The sequence below is a fragment of the Thamnophis elegans genome, chromosome 9 (genome assembly GCF_009769535.1).
Source record: "Thamnophis elegans isolate rThaEle1 chromosome 9, rThaEle1.pri, whole genome shotgun sequence".
In the NCBI taxonomy this organism is placed as follows: domain Eukaryota; kingdom Metazoa; phylum Chordata; class Lepidosauria; order Squamata; family Colubridae; genus Thamnophis; species Thamnophis elegans.
Genome location: NC_045549.1, coordinates 13356444 through 13375128, shown reverse-complemented (window position 1 = coordinate 13375128; position 18685 = coordinate 13356444). Strand labels below are relative to the sequence as shown.

The 18685-nt window shown below is 40.5% G+C and overlaps 1 protein-coding gene across 1 annotated transcript in view; it reads right to left on the bottom strand.

Annotated features, from left to right (window-relative positions):
- The window catches only part of PTPN13 (protein tyrosine phosphatase non-receptor type 13), a 178612-nt gene that overhangs the window by 2238 nt on the left and 157689 nt on the right, over positions 1 to 18685 (bottom strand). Inside the window, exons 35-45 of the mRNA XM_032224703.1 lie at positions 18281 to 18351; positions 17915 to 17970; positions 14970 to 15096; positions 12958 to 13089; positions 11804 to 11883; positions 10116 to 10171; positions 8592 to 8698; positions 6857 to 7005; positions 4783 to 4873; positions 2968 to 3305; positions 599 to 814 (exon numbers count right to left, since the gene is read on the bottom strand). Coding sequence (XP_032080594.1) covers positions 599 to 814; positions 2968 to 3305; positions 4783 to 4873; positions 6857 to 7005; positions 8592 to 8698; positions 10116 to 10171; positions 11804 to 11883; positions 12958 to 13089; positions 14970 to 15096; positions 17915 to 17970; positions 18281 to 18351 — 1423 coding nt within the window. The remainder of the gene's footprint in view (positions 1 to 598; positions 815 to 2967; positions 3306 to 4782; positions 4874 to 6856; positions 7006 to 8591; positions 8699 to 10115; positions 10172 to 11803; positions 11884 to 12957; positions 13090 to 14969; positions 15097 to 17914; positions 17971 to 18280; positions 18352 to 18685) is intronic.

The following is an 18685-nucleotide window of genomic DNA, read 5'->3' as shown; positions in this document are numbered from 1 at the left end:
AGGGCAGGGTCCGCGTGGAGGCTCTGGGAGGGCGAAAAATGGGCTTCCTAGAAGTTCCAGAAGGCCAGAGGGAAACCCTAACCCCCTAATCCTACCCCTACCCCTAACCCCCCTGCTGTGGTGTAGGAGGTCAAGTAGGCCATGCCTACCATAGCCACACCCACCCAGCAACTGGGCAGAGAACCGGTTGCTAAACAATTTTAATCCCAAGATATGAATACTCATATCTTTTAAAAATCTGTATTCTGATTTGGATATTACTCCAATGTTGGGACAAGGAATCTGACTCAGAAGACAAGGAGCTTATGTTAATAAAATCAGAAACTCCTGAAAAATTTCTCTTGGATAATATATTAAAATTGTACTGTGCAGCCAATGGAGATTTTAAAAACAGACTAAAGTGGAATGAGCCAGATGTACATAGATCAATAAACTAATTCAATATCCATTGTAAAAATAATTAAAATAGATTTCCCCAATCTGGAATTCTTCAGTTGAGTTTGGATGACCAGAATTCCCATAGATGGCCACCCAGAATTTCGTGAATTACAATCTCAAGTTTAAAGGATTGGAGGAAGTTTCATGTAGGTTTACTCACCTCGAGGTCTTGGCTGATTAAGCCCAGGACCACATCAAGGCAAATAAGCGTCCCTGATCGCCCAATTCCTGCACTGCAGTGAGTAATGATGGGTCCTGATTTGTGGATGTGCCTCATGTAGGAGATGAAAGTTATCAGATCATTTGGTTGAGATGGTGTGTCATGATCTGGCCAAGCAGTAAAGTTTAAATGGGAAATACGCCGGAGTTCACCAGTCTGTAGATTTGAAATTCAAACAAGAACACATACAGAGAAATTAAGACCATCGAGTACCCTGAAGAGAACGAATCTCACAACAAGGACGAACAGGCCAATCTAATTAAAAAAAAAAAAATCAAATCCATAATAGCTGAGTTCTCTTTCCTTCATTACAGTTTCTTTCAACTTAGCATCTTCCAGATGTACGGAGATGCAGCTCCTCAACTTCTCAGCTACCTTCAACCTAGAATGGTTCCAGATCACTCCTATGTTGAACTATGTGAAACTTAACATGGATATTAGCCACGGGTTCCAACAATGGGGAAAGAATACCATGACTAAAGCAGAAATTTTAGGGTCTAGCAGTTATTAAAGATTAACGGTAGGTTTAGCAAATGAAATCTCCTCAAATTAGAAGACTACAAGCATTGTAACAACGGTAGTTTTTGACTTATGATCACAACTGGGAGCCAAATTTCTATCGTAAGCCGTTAGTTAAGTTGCACAATCACTTTTATGAGGGATGGTAAATGAATCACACAGTCATTAAGTAAATCATGCGGTCATTAAACAAATCCAGCTTTCCCAGTGGGCGTTTTTTTGGCCAGAAATCAGCAAAAAATCACAAGACCAGGATCTCCAACTCATAAATGTGGAGCTATTGCCAAGCACCCAAATTGTGAACATGAGACCTTGGGAGTGGCGCAATGGTCATCAGTGCGAGTACAATCGTAAGTCATTTTTTTCTGAGGCCGCCTTAACTTTGAACCATTTTTAAATGAATGGTAATAGGTTGAGGACTACGCGTATTACAGATGTTCAAAATACAATCGAAGTAAAAACATGGCACATGGCTAAACTCTAGAACTTTGCTAAAGCTGGCAACACCTCGATGTTCAATTAAGACTTTGGCTCATCATAATTGTTTATTATTTCATTCTTTAAACATTAAACACTTCTACAGATAATCCTTGATTACAGCAGTTCATTTAGTGACTGTTTGAAGGTACAACGGTACTGAAAAAAGTGACTCCTGATCATTTTCACACTTATGATCATTGCAGCATCCCATGGTCACCTGATCAAAATTCAGATGCTTGGCAATGCACTCGTATTTATGACGGTTGCAGTGTCCCGGGGTCATGTGATCCCCTTTTGTGACCTACTGATAAACAAAATCAACGAGGAAGCCAAATTCACTTAACAACCATGTTACTAACTTAAGAACTGCAGTGAATCACTTAACAACAGTGAGAAGAAAAGTCGTAAAATGGGACAAACCTCACTGAACAAACGTCTTGCTTAGCAACAGAACTTTTTGGGTTCAATTGTGGTTGTAAGTCAAGGACTAAGAGTATTTTATGTATTTCTGAATTTATTTTCAACAACAGAATACCTTACGTCACCAGGCTTGAAATTTTGGGCTTAGACAACTTAGAACTACGCCGCCTTCGGTCTGACCTAAACTTAGTACATAAACGTATCAGTTACAATGTCCTACCGGTCAATGACTACTTCAGCTTCAACCACAACCATACACAAACACGCAATAGATACAAACTTAAGGTAAACCGTACCAAACTCGATTGCAGAAATTACGACTTCAGCAAGAGAGTGGACAATGCCTGGAATGCACTGCCTGACTCTGTGGTTTCTTCCCCAAACCCCAAAAACTTTTAACTTTAAACTGTCTACTGGCAACCTCACCCCATTCCTAAGAGGTCTGTAAGGGCCGTGCATAAGCGCACCAGTGTGCCTGTCGTCCCTGTCCTAATGTTCCCTTTCATTCGTATCCATTTCCTGTATTCATAATGTTTATACATATATATGTTGTCTAATACATGCTTAAACAAATTATATATATATTTATTGATTTATTGTGTCACAACCCCTGATATGCCCAAATATGGGAGGAGGCATACTGCTTCCTTTCTCTGTCTATCGGCTCATCTCAAGAGACCATCTAGACAGAAAGCCATTATTTTTAATGTTGCCTTTTTGTTATGTAAAATGCAACACACACAAACACACAAACACACACACACACATCTCCTGTGCAATTTTGGAGCCATAGAAGCAAGAAAGAGGAGCAGAAGTGAGTCCCTCATCCCCCTCCCCCGATATCTCAGGCTGGGTCTCCCATAATACCATCCTCAAGACAAGGGTCTTACTTGAATGTCCTCGAGTTCCATGATCCTAATGATGAAACCTTTGAGTTCCTGCAGCCGCACCAGAGAGAGACGGAGTTTATCGCTGACCATTGTGGTTTTGCCAAGAGCGTTGGGCCAGTACCGCTGACATTTGACCTTTTCTCCTTCTACTTCCTGGGTCATCATGGCTATAAGAGTGCATTTCTGTTCCCAAGCCATTTGCCAGAAGTCATCCACCGTATTAGGAAGAGGTCCTTGGCATGCAATGTACAGATATTCCTTTGACCCCACCAGCATCCGGATAAAACTGGCATTGATATAGCCGCCTTCAGGCCCAAGAAGCACCCTTGTGGTGTCATCTGCAGTTCCCAACAGAGAAGGACATGGTCTTCATTCGTTGTCACTATTATTATCAACTGAGCAATAAGGATGGAATTTTACCTTGTACCAATTTAAAATCTTAAACTAGGTAAAACCAAAAAGGAAGAGGAAGGAAACAGGGGACAATAGAAAAGTGGGGAGAATATGCTAACATTTCAATTCAATGTACTTATAGTCATAGTATTATTTCCATCCCTATATCTTAACTATGAGAACCAGTTTGGTCTAGTCACCAGGAGACTGTGAATTCTAGTTCTACCTTAAACACAAAGCCAGCTGGGTGACCTGGGGCCAGTCATTCTGTCTCAGCCCGTGGAAGGAGGCAATGGCAAACTACTTCTGAAAAACTGTGTCAGGAAAACTGCAGAGACTTCTGCAGGCAGTCACCAGGAGTTAAAATTGACTTTAAGGTGTGTACACTTATCTCATGGACTATGGGGCATCTTAAGCTTGCTTTCATATAACGTGTGCAATTAAGAAATAGATGATATAAAGCTGGATGTAGAGTTTGTAGTTATCAACAATATCACTGACTGCTAAATTATTATTATTTCCCTAGGACAGTGATGGCGAACCTTTTTTGGCTTGCCTGCCAAAAGCGGGGGGAGCACAGGGGGGTCACGCGTGGGTGTGCCACACCCATAATCCAATGCGTGACCCCCAGCGCACATGCACGCATGACACACACGACCCCCCATTTTTTGCATGCTTTTTTCAACCTCCCCAGGCTCCAGAGGCTTTAGAGGAGCCCGGGGAGGGCGAAAACAGCCTTCCCCGCCTCCCCGGAGGCTTCAGGAGCTTCCCTGAAGCCTCTGGAGCGCAAAAAAATGGCAGACTTCCAGTTTGCTCTAGGGTCCTTTTTCGTCCTCCAGAGCCTTCAGGGAAGCCTCCGGAGGGCTTAAACCGGCCCTACAAGCAAATCGGAAGTCTGTTCCCGAACTTCCGGTTTGCCTGTAGGGCTGTTTTTTTGCACCTCCGGGGGGGGGGGGGGAGGCTGTTTTCGCCCTCCCCAGGCTCCTATAAAGCCTCTGGAGCCTGGGGAGGGTGAAAAATGGCCTCAAAAAAAGGCTAAAGTCAGCTGGCCAGCGCGTGCATGCAACACATGCCATAGATTCGCCACCCCAGCCCTAGGATATGATTCTTGCTGAATTATTCCTCCCCCCCCCATGAGTGTCCACCCTAAAAATATGACACTATTTTTATAAAAAAAAATATGACACTAAAATATGACACTATTATACTAAACTGAAGAATTAGCATGATGACTTGTGCAACAAGCTATTTTTTAAAATAATAAATGGCTTAATTTTCTAAGAGAACTCAGCCACACTTCTACAGATAATCTATTGACATAAATATTCCATCTGTTGCTGTCTCAAAGGCAGTCATTAATGACTACAAGAATTAAAAAGAATAAATTAAATAATAAGAAGGCTTTTGGAAATGAAGACTTACAAGGCAGAATGTTCTTATATCTATTCTTCTTTCTGTTTTCCTTCGTTTGGCCAACCAAACATTGATCCAGTGGCTTTAAATCATGAAGACTCTGTAATGACAAAATATTGCTAAATGGATGAAATATTGTATAAATCTTCTTTTGCCTTTAAAGAAGAATATATTACATTAAATATGGCCTATATCACCCAGATCAACACAGATGACTGAGAGATTTGAAGTGTGAGATAAGGTTTAGTTTAATAGCTTGATAACGGATGATTAGATTATTTAATTAGAGGTTTAGATTAATACTCTCCTGAATAGATCTTGCAATTATATAATTAAGCAAGATATAAATGACAAAGAACCATGGAAACAACGATGGCAATAAAACCTGGAATCATTTAGCGGAGCAGCAAATGTAGAAAATAATTGATATTTTATAAAATGATTGAATAACTTCAACAATGTTTGTATTTCTCTAGTGTCAGAAAATCTTATCTCTATGAGATAAGTATTTATGGACATCTTGTTTGGTGCCCAATAGATCCTTGATCAAACTGATATTCATGGATGTTGCAACCGTTGTGTGAAAAAGGCCATGTCACTTTTTAAAGTGCTGTTGTAACTTCGAATGGTTACTGTTGTGGCCCAACAGGAGCTGTTGGAGCTGCCACCAGACTCCGACAGCGAGGGGCTCTATGAGTTGGCTCTGGAGGACCCTGGACAGGGTTCCGACTCCGAGCAGGATGCAGAGAGGCTGGTTGGCCACCAGAAGGCGCCTGAGCCTTGGACCAGTGGGGAGGAGACAAGGGAGTGTGATCCTGACATCAGCAGTGAGTTGTTCCTGGATGCCCAGAATCGAAGAGCTAATAGGCGTCAGGAACAGTTGCGCAAGTACAGGAGGTAATTGCACTCAGCTGGTGGTCATTAGGCTCCTCTCCAGACTATATAAAGACTGCTTGTGCACACGCCACTTTTGCAGAAATCAACGCAGGAACTAATGTTGGAGAACATTATTGTGAGCTTGGCAGGCTGGATTGCTGCCAGGACTTATCTGTGCTGGATTGCTGTCCAAGCTTGTCTGTGCCGGTTTGCTGCCAAGGACCTATCTGTCTGTTAATTAAATGCCGTAACTTATCTTTGGCTCAGAGTGTGTTGGTGTGGGATGAGGGGAGTCAGAACAGGTTACTAAACAAATGGATGTAAGCCAAGGACTAACTAGTTTTACTTGTGGTCTGCTTACAGATATTCAATTATCCAGCTAGCCAACATCATCATCACCAAGTCTGAGCTACAAATATACTCTTCTACAACTGGACCCTTTAGCAACCCTCCAAAATCATGATGGATCTGCAAAATGTGACTTATGCCCCAAATTTGAAATTCCAACATCCGGGCGCCTCCCACAATCATGCGACCATAATTTAGGCATTCAGCAACCAGCCTGCATTTATGGCTCAACTAGGGCCCTGCAATCACACAACCGTAATTTACTATTTGTTTTGCTGGAAACTGGCATTTACTTCTGGTTTCTGGTAAAAATCGCCCCATAGCAAATGATGGGTTTGCTTAACAACTGTGTCGTTTGCTTTAAAACCATCACAAAAAAAGATCATAAAACTGGATGTGGTCACATGGTGACTTTTACGACCCTCATGACTTATTACCAAAATTTTGGGTTGAATTATGGTTGAGGGCTACCTGTATTAAGGGAGGAAAAAAAAACATTAATTGTAACCTATACCGTGTTTCCCCCAAAATAAGACAAGGTCTTAATTTATTTTGACCCCCGAAATAAGCACTTGGCCTTATTTTCAGGAAGGTCTTATTATTTTTGAGGTGCAGGAGGTGGCAAGTGTGGTCACCTCTTGGCTGCTGCTGTGTTGCAATATTTTCAGAGAGGGCTTATTATCCGGGGAGGTCTTATTTTTGGGGAAACAGGGTAACAAAGGGGGGGGGGGAAGCATTAATTATAAATATCCTCAGGTTTCCCACTGAAGCCAAAGGGTGGACAAAACTATTATTTTGCCATCACAACAGAGAACATTTTTCCTGTTTTCAGGGTTGCCTTTACAGAAGTTCCGCGCACCTCAATCTCCTTAGATGGGACCCCTTGTTCCAGCACGCCCCGCAGCTTCTGAATAGTTGATTTTAATTTGGTTCCTGTGTAGTTGCCCGAAGGAAAAATTTGGACTACTGGAAGAGCAGCAAGTTCTTCATTGGTGATTAATGGGCAGTCTGGAACAGAAAGTAGATAGATGTATGGATGTCAATAAAAATCCACATAAAAACTCCTTACGATGCTGCTAACTTACGAACTATAGCAACAGTGGTCACCATGATATAGTTTGCAGGCTGTCAGAGGCTGATTAAAACATACTATGATGACAACCTTTATAAAGGCTCCCATAAATAACCCAAGTGGTAAACAACTCCTAAGCATTAAACCTCCACATTCAATCCTTAACCCTTACTACGGCATTGGGATTTTCATTCCATTTACAACACCTAAAAACTTACTTCATACTTACAAAAAAAGCCGTTCCTTTCCACAACTGATCTATCACAATCCTTTTCCTCTCTCTTTCACAATGAAAACCCTCAATTTACATCCATAAATTGAAAGGACGTAATTGGCCAATTTAAGGAAGGACCGGTCTAATTAGTTTGCCTTCTTGTAAATGTAGAGTTGCCATATCTGAGCTGTCAACATTTGGGCAACCTCTAGATGGAAGCAGATGATACAGGAAATTCTTCATTCAATAATTGGATGTTTTGTCACCAGTCAGTTGATTCTGGCTGCCTTGTTGTGAATATTGTAAGAAAACCTCTTCCTGTCCATCACTTTAGGAGATGTATCCCAGAGTAAGGGAACATTTCTCTTATGAGAACTTGAGCTATCAGCTTTGAGCTAGCTGTACAAATCAGATAAGTATTGAATGAGAGCAGTCATCTAGAATTTTTCCAGCCCTATTAATATTATATTAAATGGCCCAGAAAAATAGGACAATATTATATTAAGTGGCCCAGAAAAATAGGACAATATTATATTAAGTGGCCCAGAAAAATAGGACATTGTCACTAAATTATCTAAATTATCTCGACTTTCAATAATTGTCTGCCTCTCATTGACAGTGGCAATCTAGACAGGTAGACCTACATTTCTTCCAGTTTTTTAAAGTTCCAAGCCTCAAGTCTTGTCAAGTGACACATCAACACATCGATCACACATGCAACCATTACAAGGATTACAGACTTGACATGAAGATCTTTCCTGCCTCAATGCATTATAGGGTCAAGCAGTAGGCTGGGAAGAGTCCACCTGCCCAAACACTTCTGACTGCAGTAAGTCACAACTTGGGAGGAATTCTCAGAGACCTCCAAATTGTCAACAAATTCTAATTTTTAACATGAAAACAAGGAAAGAGATTAAATATTTGAAAAGTGATTGGAGTCATTGGCGACATTTAAATGTACGTCAAATCCAATTTAATTTGTCTCAGCATTTCATAGTTCTCCATCTTGATCTTGCAGATATTTTGGAGTATGTCTTCTTCTGTACATCTCTGAAGATGACAATAGTTGGTTTAAGGTAGCTTTCTAGCTATGAGAGTTCCAGATCATTCTTGAATATGAAAGAAATTAATCCTCAGGGATTCTACTGCCAGGTGAAGACTAAATTTATTCTTTGGAAAACTCTACAACTAGAAATCTAGTTTGTTACTATCAATATAACTGTTTCTAGGACTGACTGACATTAAAATATGACAAATGCTGGGGTTTTAGCAGTTATCCATTTAGAGAATACAATAATAGCTACCTACCTTTAACAGGCTGTGGCTGGTTTATTGATTCAATTGGCAACTCCTCACTTCCCCAGGTAATATCATCATCATCATCTACCTGAGCTATCAAAGGTTGCTGAGGTAACCTGAAAAAAAATATGAAAAATACATTCTTCTAAGACAAAAAAAATAGACATCTCTTTTCCAAAGGACAGCATTCATTTTAATTGACAGAGGCAACAAAGCATAATGGAATTATTTTCTTAATCAGAATGATGGGTATAAAAAAGTGGTTTTTTTCCCCTTTTTTTGGAAAAAGATACGTCACCTACATTCTAACACACGGGTGTCAAACTCGAATTGTTTCATGGGCCGGATTGTGATGTATTACAATGTTTTTTGTTTTTGCGAACCCAGGGTGGGCATGGCCTATGTGTGACTTATCCAGCCTGTGGGCTTCCACAATCCTGTTCTAACAGATCACCCTACTCAAGAGCGTCAAACTCAAGGCCCGTGGGCCAGATCCAGTCCTTGGTTTGCTTAGATCTGGCTACCATGGAAACATCAACGGACCGGCATACGGTGCCTTGGCCCAGCCCAGGATGACTGGGCACTGATCTACAATCTGGCGTGCTGTAGGACGCCATGGCAGCTGAAAACGGAGCTGCGCCCGCCCCTCCTGAGTTCTGTTTGCACTGACAGAATACCGGAGGGAGGCCGGGGTGGCTGAAAATGGATCCCTCCAGCCCAGGTCACCACAGGTGAGCCAACATGAGTGGCATGCCCACCCTGGCCAAACCCACCCTGCCCCCCCCCCAAGGTAAAACATAATCCTGATGCGGCCCTCAATGAAATTGAATGACAGCCCTGACCCTACTGGATGTTTTATGAAAGGATATCAAAAATAAAGAACAACCTAAAAGTAGCAGGAGATCTGAAATCCAATGAAATAAATCCATCACCTCAATTACTGATATTAAAAGGATTGCATCGTATTTTAGTGAACGGGTTGCGGCTGCTAAATCCTCAAATGGAAAAATCATGATTTCTTACTGAGAAGGCAATAATCCCAGGCAGGTAAGCAAGCTCATTGAAGTTTATACTGTTTTGGTTTGTGGCCATCAAGTAAATATTAGAACAGTGAAGAAAAACAGTCTTGAGTCTTGTAAAAAGAGTAATCATAGTTAGATTTGGGAAAGGCTTCAGTTGATGATCTTGTTAGTCAAAATAACAATAACAACAACAACAATAAATTTATCGGACTTGAACATTTTTTCTACAAAAAACCACCCTTCTTGGAACAGCTTTTATCCTCCAACGTTACCTTAACTGTTCCTAGGTCCTTGCTTAGGACTCGACCTGTTGAGCTACCAACCAGCCCCAAAGGCTATGAATCTCACCAAAGATTAACCAGTAATAATCATCATCATCATCATCACTGTCCCATCCTCTTTTGGAAGAATTTGTGTTCAAAATCTCTGTAGTTTTCTGGGTATTTCCAAAAGGTATAACCTACCGTTTCCATTATAAACTTTTATGTATATCCCCAAGGAAAGGACTCACCGTCCACACATTCTGTTGCCATTGCAATGTTCTTCACAGCCATTTATTTGGGTCTGCTAGGGAAAAGGCAGATCAGAAAGAGTTTGCAATCAATAAGGTAGAGGGAATTTCCAGACTATAAGAAATTTCCCTGCCTTTCTGCAATAGAGGTTTCCTTAGTGAAATTTCAGCCAACCTGACATGGCGCTGGAAGAGTGCTAATATTTTAATTACATAGCCTATTTGCATACTGGTAAGTCTCTACTTACAACAACTGTTCAAAGTTACAATGAACCTCCTGCCCTAAAAGTTACTTACAGCCTGTTTTCAAAGTTACAATGGCTGCCCCTCCCTTGCTACTACATGATCATATTTTTGGGTCTTGGAAACGGATGCACCTGTATGGCCGTGGTCATGTGACCATAAATTATGGGGGGGGGGGTTGGCTGAGTTTTAGCATTTGCCTCCTGTATCTGGCAACAAAAACCCCACCCATTGCCCAATGACTGCATCATTTGCTTAATGACCATCACAAAAATAAAAACATAAATAAAAATTAAAAAAATCAGGTCCAGTCACATAATGCTTTGCCTTATGACCGCAACAACGAATGGCTGTAATTCCAGGCTCAATTATATGATGAATAGACAACTGCCCCAATGTATTTTTTGGTTTCGTAGGACCATTTCACAGGAGGATGTTCCTTCAAGAGTTTATATTAGAGTTTCAGTAGAGTTTATGATTGGTTATACAGGTTATATTTTGACTGGAGATATGAGGAAGTTAAGGTTAGGAGACGACTTTACTGAAGACAAATTAATAGGGCAAATTGTATTTTTCGGACCATTAGACGCTCCACAGTATAAGACGCACCAAGATTTTGAAGAGGTAATTTTTTAAAAAAAATTTTTGCACTCGGCAGGCCTCCCAAACCCTTTGCATACCTCGAGTTTTTTAAAAAAGAAAAAACAGGGCATGCATTGAGCTTCAGAGGCCTGCAAAGTGCTCCTGGGGGCTGGGGGCAAAAACGAGCAAAAAAAGGCCCATTTTTCATGAAAACAGCCCCCCCCTTTTTTTTTTGCAAAAAACATGGCATGCATAGGCTTTGGGAGGCTTGTAGAGTGCTCCTGGGGGCTGGGGGAATGAGCAACAAAATGGCCCGTTGCTCATTTTTGCCTTCCCCAGCACCCAGGAAAGCTTTGCAGGCCTCCCAAACCCTCAGCACGTCCATTTTTGCAAAGGGGACAGGGTTTCAGGAGGCCAAAAATGCTGCATTTAGTGTATAAGACGCACTCAGATATTCACCCTCTTTTTTGGGGGAAAAAGATGCTTCTTATACTCTGAAAAATACGGTAGGTCTTCATTTTACATTCTGTAGTAGTTAGATTATGGATGAGATTATTTACAAAGAACTTCTCTATTGGAATATAAAGAAGTGAGGATTAGGGTTTTGATTAATTAAGGACTTGGTTGTCTGTCTTTCTGTCTGTTTAGGTATTTTTTTGATTGATTGTTTGTTTGGCATTCGTCTTATGGGGCACAGTGAGATAGGACTCGATTGAGGACTGTTTTTTTAATATCAAATACACATTTAGCTCACCCCTACATTGGACAGGATGAGAGCTCAGCCAACAAAGACAAGGAGAATGCTGGGTAGAAAAAAATATGGGTCTGCAAAAAAGAAAAAAGTATAGAAATGATTATGATACCTGAGAAAAATCTTCCGGCAAAGATGACCCATCATAGTCTGTGTCCTCTGATTTCTCTTCCAAAAGTTTCCCATTGGTCTCTGCAGAAAGAGAAACACACTGTAGGAAAAAACGCCAACATGAAAAGTACAGACTGACTTTAATTTGCACACCAAATATAAATGCATGCATACCCATCTGTTGTAAAATAACCAAGGCCTGGAAACCCAGACAGTCACTCCCAATTAGGGATGAACTGGGAAAATAAATAGGGACAATATGGATGGGATTTTGGGGGGGGGGGGAGGAACCCACATTAGTTTTGGAGACTTAATCCTCTTGTTTCCCACTGAAAAAACATGGAAATTGTGTTGTTGTTAGTCAACAGTTTGCCACCAGCTTTGCAACAGGATAATCCTGGAGGATTTTAGAAGGTGCAGACTGCCAGACAAGCTGAAGGCTGCCCATCCGTTCCGTGAAGGGTTTTTTTTGTGATTAAAAACAAAGACAAAACAAAGAAGTGCAAAAACAAGAAGACAATGTGAAGAGCAATAAAATATAGACCTTTGTACAATTCCATGCATAATGGTGCACAACTGAAATCTCAGTCAAAAGTCCCTTCAAGTATCTTAAAAGTTCAAGTACACGGTGGCGAGAAACCACAGAAAGTCAAAATGACTATTGAAATTTACATTTCTTAAATTCCCAATAGAAAGATGCTTCAAAATTCAGACACCATTACCAAAAAGTCATTTTTCTTTCAAGAATAAAAAAGTATGTGCAGAAGAGCCCTTCCAACGTACAATACATTAATATTTGCTTTTCCAGATTTGTTTTTAGATTGGGCCTTCCCATCTGTAACTGAAGTGCCAAATGACAAAGGGTTGCAGCTGTTTCAAGACAAAAAAACTTAAAACAAAGATTTCTTGAAGCAACTTTGGTTCTATTCATCACAAATACTAGAAAAAATGCTTCCTAGGATTTTAACATTTTTGCAAACCAAATTAGCATTGAAAAGACATCTGCTTCATATGTATATATTAATGATTTGATAAATGCTCCACTCTCAGAAAAAATAATTCTTGCAAAATCACATCAATATGGAACTCCTCGTACTTTATGGTGTGCAGACCTTATAAACTGTTTTTTTTCCTGAGGTTTTAACTTAGCCATACCTGCATGATGGGTCTCAGATGCAGAATTATTACGATTTAGCAGATTCTGAGCTTCTTCGTCGACAACATCTAAAAGGTACTGAATAACTTGATTGTGATCATCCTCATCGTAAGAATCTTCATCTTGGACTTCTGGTATAAAGAAAAACCGAACAGTAATATTATTGGTGGGGAGAAATCAAGATAATACAAAAAGTTTCAGTTAAGGACTGATTGTGATTCTCTCTTGGGAATGGATCAGTGGTGGGTTTCAATTTTTTTTAGAACCTCTTCTGTAGGTGTGGGCTGCTTTGTGGGAGTGGCTTGCCGGCCATGTGACTGGGTGGGCGTGGCCAACGTAAATTTGGTGAAACTCACTTAACAATGCTCTTGCTTATCAACCAAAATGTTGGCTCAGAAACTCTGGCATTGAAGTGTACAAGTCTTAAAGCTGTCATGTTACAAGACCCTCACACCCCTAACCCTTTAGAAAGAAAAAACCCAGGGTGTTCAAACTTGACAGCTTTAAGACTTGTGGACTTCAACTCCCAGAATTCTTCCTCTCGCTCTTCATCTTGATGATGTGGGGACGGGTGGGGGGAGGGAGCTGGAACCGGTTCTAAACGGCACTGTAGATTTGTGGAATCTCTTCTATAGAAGAGATTAGAACTGGCAGGAACCCACCCCTGGAATGAATCTATTTTTCTGATGTGCTATGTATGAGTTTTGCATTACATCATCCTAAGAGGATGATGTCAGGGCCTGGCCCAAAGATGATACAATGAGATTCAATTCAAGTTTAATTTGCTTACACCCAATTGACAGCGCCTTGTCAAACTAAAGCCATAACCTTCTACCTTACATCCTGAGAGATTCTAGGATGCGGCTATCCTTTATCCTTTCTTCCCTTTGCTATCCAGCTCGGGATAGTTTCCTAAACTGGGCCTCTCTCTGGGAATGCTGGGTGTTGCCAAAACTCCAGCTCCCCCTGCCTCTCTGGGTGCACATTTCATAAGATATGATTAAAGTTCTACCCCTAGAATTTTTAGGAAGCAGGACCATCACTGAGAATTCTGGGAGTTGAAGTCTGCACATCTGGGGGTTGCCTGAACTGACGCTGTCTGCACTACCAAAGTTAATGCATAAAACAGTGGTGCGTATGATTAAACATTTGTAGTGGCAACATACATTAATATAGGATGAATCCTTCAAAAAGAGTATCATTCTCATAACGTTGTTTCTTTATTATATTTTTATCCTGCCTTTGTAAGTAACTCAAGGTTGGGAACATATGTAATATTTCTTCTCCCCCCCCCCCCCACACACACACAACCACCACCTTGTGAGGTGACTTGTCTAAGAGAGAGTGATTTGTTCATAGTCACTTAAGCTTTTGTGCATAAGGCAGGACTAGAGCTCACAGTGTTAGGTAAGCTCCCCGTTGGGAGAGCGAGTACGTTCAGCGAAGCGTTGTTAGAGTTGTGTTGGAGAACGCACAAACCAGCATACAGAGACACTGCAGTTTAAATAGGCTTTTACTTTCGTGGAAATAGAGGTATCAGAGTCTATCAAACAGTCCAAGTCAGATAAGACAGCCAATCATCAATGTCTTTCAGTTAAGGGATAGTCCAGTATCATATAATCAGTTCAGTACTCAAAGTTTGCTAGCAGTTGCAAAACTTGCACTAGCTCACAGCACTTTCTAACAGCCAGCTTCCAAAACACTCAGATCAGATCAGCCCAGCATCTAACGAACAGAGAGCTAAAAGTCGTTCTGGCTCCCTCTTATGGCCGATTGAGGAAAACAGCAACCAATCACATTTTACAGTATGATTTAAAGAAACAGGTACAACATTGTTACATGATTTATACATTGCAAAACCAACCGTTAGAATTATATTCCTAACACACAGTCTCCTGGTTTCTAGGTCAGCATCTTAACCATTATACCAAACAGGCTGTCTAATCTGGATGCTATTCCAGAAAACTCCTAAGACTTAGAAAAACAGACAAGCTTATCCCAGTGTCATTACCTTTGTTGTTGTTGTTGTTGGGGAAATCTGAGGCCTGGAAAACTGTATCACTTGGAGGCATTTCTTTAGAGATGAGATCCTGGGTTAGGCTTTTCAGTTGAAGACTGTTATTTGTTTCACCATTAACCTAAGAACAACCGAGACGAATTAAGCTTTTTTAAACTGAAGAACTCTTTGTGATATACGATTAACTGCTTAGACCTGTGATGGCGAACCTATGGCACGTGTGCCAGAGGTGGCATGCAGAATCCTCTCTGTGAGCACGCTCGCCATGGCCGGCTGCTTTTCTGGTTTCTGGTGTGCGGATGCGTGCTGGCCAGCTGATCTTTGCATGTGCTGGAGCCCCAGAAACCCAAAGACCAGCTGGCCAGCGCGCACCCAAAGACCAGGTGGGCGGCGAATGCAGGCACACTGGCCAATTGGTCTTTGAGTTTCCAGGGCTGTGACACACGCTCCGATTTGGGCACTCGGTGCCAAAAAGGTTTGCCATCACTGGCGTAGCAATAGCAATAGCAGTTAGACTTATATACCGCTTCATAGGGCTTTCAGCCCTCTCTAAGCGGTTTGCAGAATCAGCATATCGCCCCCACAGTCTGGGTCCTCATTTCACCCAACTCGGAAGGATGGAAGGCTGAGTCAACTTTGAGCCGGTGAGATTTGAACCGCCGAACTGCAGATAGCAGTCAGCTGAAGTGGGCCTGCAGTACTGCACTCTAACCACTGCGCCACCTCTGAGAAGGATTCAAAAGATCCATTAGTTTACTTTCAAAAAACCTCAATTAAATCCTAAGAATTACCACAGTTGGCAAAAGCTTCTTTGAAAGCCTATAAATGCAGAACTTCTTTAAAGCAGCTGCGCCTCTTTTCAGAGTTCCACATGATACTGAGATAAGACATGGCTACTTGCATTAGTTGAGCATTAAATGGGTGACTTAAAGCCTGAAAATTGGATCAGTGTATCCAAACCGCTTAGAGAGGGCTGTAAAAGCACTGTGAAGCGATATATAAGTCTAAGTGCTGTTGCTACTTATCCGTCCATTTTCCTATCTTTACTAACATTCTACCAAGATGCACATTTATCTTTTACTACTTATTTGACAACTATTGTTTTACTTTCTATATGTTGTGTTATACATTATGTGACATCTTTCATCCTCATTTGGCAACATTCTTTTATATGAGATTTTTCACATCCAATCATTCTTTTCAAACCTTCCATTGGTATAACCACACATATCTCTGGCATTTTACAACATAACTCTTTGCATTGTGTTCCAAGGAGCTTTCATACCCTTTTATGCCTGTTTTCCATTTATTTATTCCAGTCATTATCTTCTTTTGTATACAGGAGTCATATTTTCTCTTCTTACGATTTTTCCCTTCACATTTTTTCTCTATTTCTTTGCAGATTTATGTCTATTTTTTTTCTAAGATCTATTCTTGTAATTTCCAAAAACTGATTTATCCACGCATCAAGCCTCTTATCCCATTGTATCCATCACTTATTCCTTCTATCTTTCATTATAAACACGCAGAGCAGTTATGGTTTTTGATTCATTCCACTGCCATTTGTATGAACTAATAAACATGATTAAAACGATATTTTGTTTAAGCAGATGCTATCTGGGACCATTCTCATTCGTAGCTCAATTACTTTTTTGTACTTTTTGGTCTTGTTCTCACTCACCCAGTCATATCACATAACAATACATATTTCTAGATCACATTAAATCAGAGCGTGGCACACTTTTCTTTCCAAACTTATTATTAGCATACACTAGTGCAGGGGTCAGCAAACTGTGGCTCTGGAGCCGCATGTGGCTCTTTCATCCCTCTGCTGCAGCTCCCTGTCGCCAGTCAGCCCCACAATTGATAGGGTTTTCGGTTAGGACATGTAGAGGAAAAAAGGATGCCGCGGTAGGAGGAGACTCTATGGCGGGGGAACCAGACTTCCAGTCGGCTCCAGAATTGAACGGGGGGCTTCCAGTTAGGATCTTTGTGGCTCTTTAACTGTTTAAGATTGCTGACCCCTGCACTAGAGTATAACATGCAATAACTACCAATGGATAGATTTCTGCTTTCATGTACATTTTCAGAAAAAAACCTAGATGACACCAATTCATAGCCTTTTCATTCATGGTTAAATCTACTTTTCCCTGCTTGAATTCAATTCCAACCCAAACGGTCATTCAGCTTATTATATCCATACTTCAGATGTATGCACATCCTTTCTCTTAATTTCACAGGTGAACAACATGTATAGGCAGTCCTTGACGTACAAGTTTGTATAGTGAGTGTTCGGAGTTACAACGGCACTGAAAAAAGTGACTCATGACTTACAACCATTGTAGCATCCCTATGATCACGTGATCAAAATTCAGACATTTGGCAACTGATTCGAATTTATGGCTGAAGTGTACCGGGGTCATGTTACATCTTTTGCAACCTTCTGACTAGCAAAGTCAATGGGAAACCAGATTCACTTAACTACTGTGTTACTAACTAAATAACTGCAGTGATTTACTTAATAAACATGACAAGAGAAGTCATAAAATGAGACAAAATTCACTTAGCAAATGTCTCACTTAGCAACAGAAATCTTGGGCTGGATTGGGGTCGAAAGTCAAGGACTATCTGTATTTCCTTCTGACTGACTGTAGTAAGGAAATATTTCTCTTTTCCAGTTAATTATACCCATTCATTCTTGACTCCCCATAGAAAGCAAGAAACAGGCTAACTATAAATGGATGAATGAATGACCTGAATACCTGAATGAGCTCTATAATCCAGAGCTTCCTAAATGCATCTCCTTATTTTACTTTTTAATAGTGTTCAGTGTATTTCTTTCAAGTGTTTTTGACTGTAATTTTATAATCTTATAATTCATCATTGTGCTTCATGTTTTATAAATGCAAATTATATAAATAATGCTCATGATTACTTACTTTGCAATGATCAAGTCCCCTTTCTGTTTTGCTACAATGTTCTCCCTGGAAGTGGCCTTTCAAAAAGAAGGCAGGAGAGAAAACAAGATTGGTTTATTATTATTTTTAATTTTATAGTAACAGATAAAATTATCTGGCCATGAAAAATATACTATTTCCTTCAGGTATCAAGTAAACATTGTCAAATATTTGAAATATGCCTGCCCCCTAACCCCAAACTCTCATTCAGATCAAACCTATGGAGTAATTATTTATACTGGCAAAGGAGTTCAATTAAACCCAACATGACATTCTCTTGAAAATCATTCATTACCTTAGGATATTATTCTGCAGAGAGGGTCAGCATGTTCAAAATTATGCCCTTACCATTCTGTTTGATTGACTTCAGACCAATGAATTCATGTTCTTTAGCTTTTGGAAATATCGGGTGGCCATCTCTGAAATCAGATTAAAAAAGGTTTACATACAGCTTTTGCCTTGGATACAAATGGATTTTACCCCCCTAAATATATTTAAAACTGGTGATGTTTCACCAACTTTTCATAAGAGACAGGTCCTGTCAGAAATACCTTGTATCATGGAATGCCTAACAGTCTTCGGAACAAAAGAAGTTAAGAAAGGAAATAGGGCCATTAGAGAAGAGATTCAGGAACAGGAAAACGTGAGAAAGAGATTCAGAGTAAGTCTGCCTTAAATACACATGGTATTAACTGTTTGGGACAATTACATTGGTAGGCTTTCAAGATTCAGCTTCATTACCCTAGAGGTAAA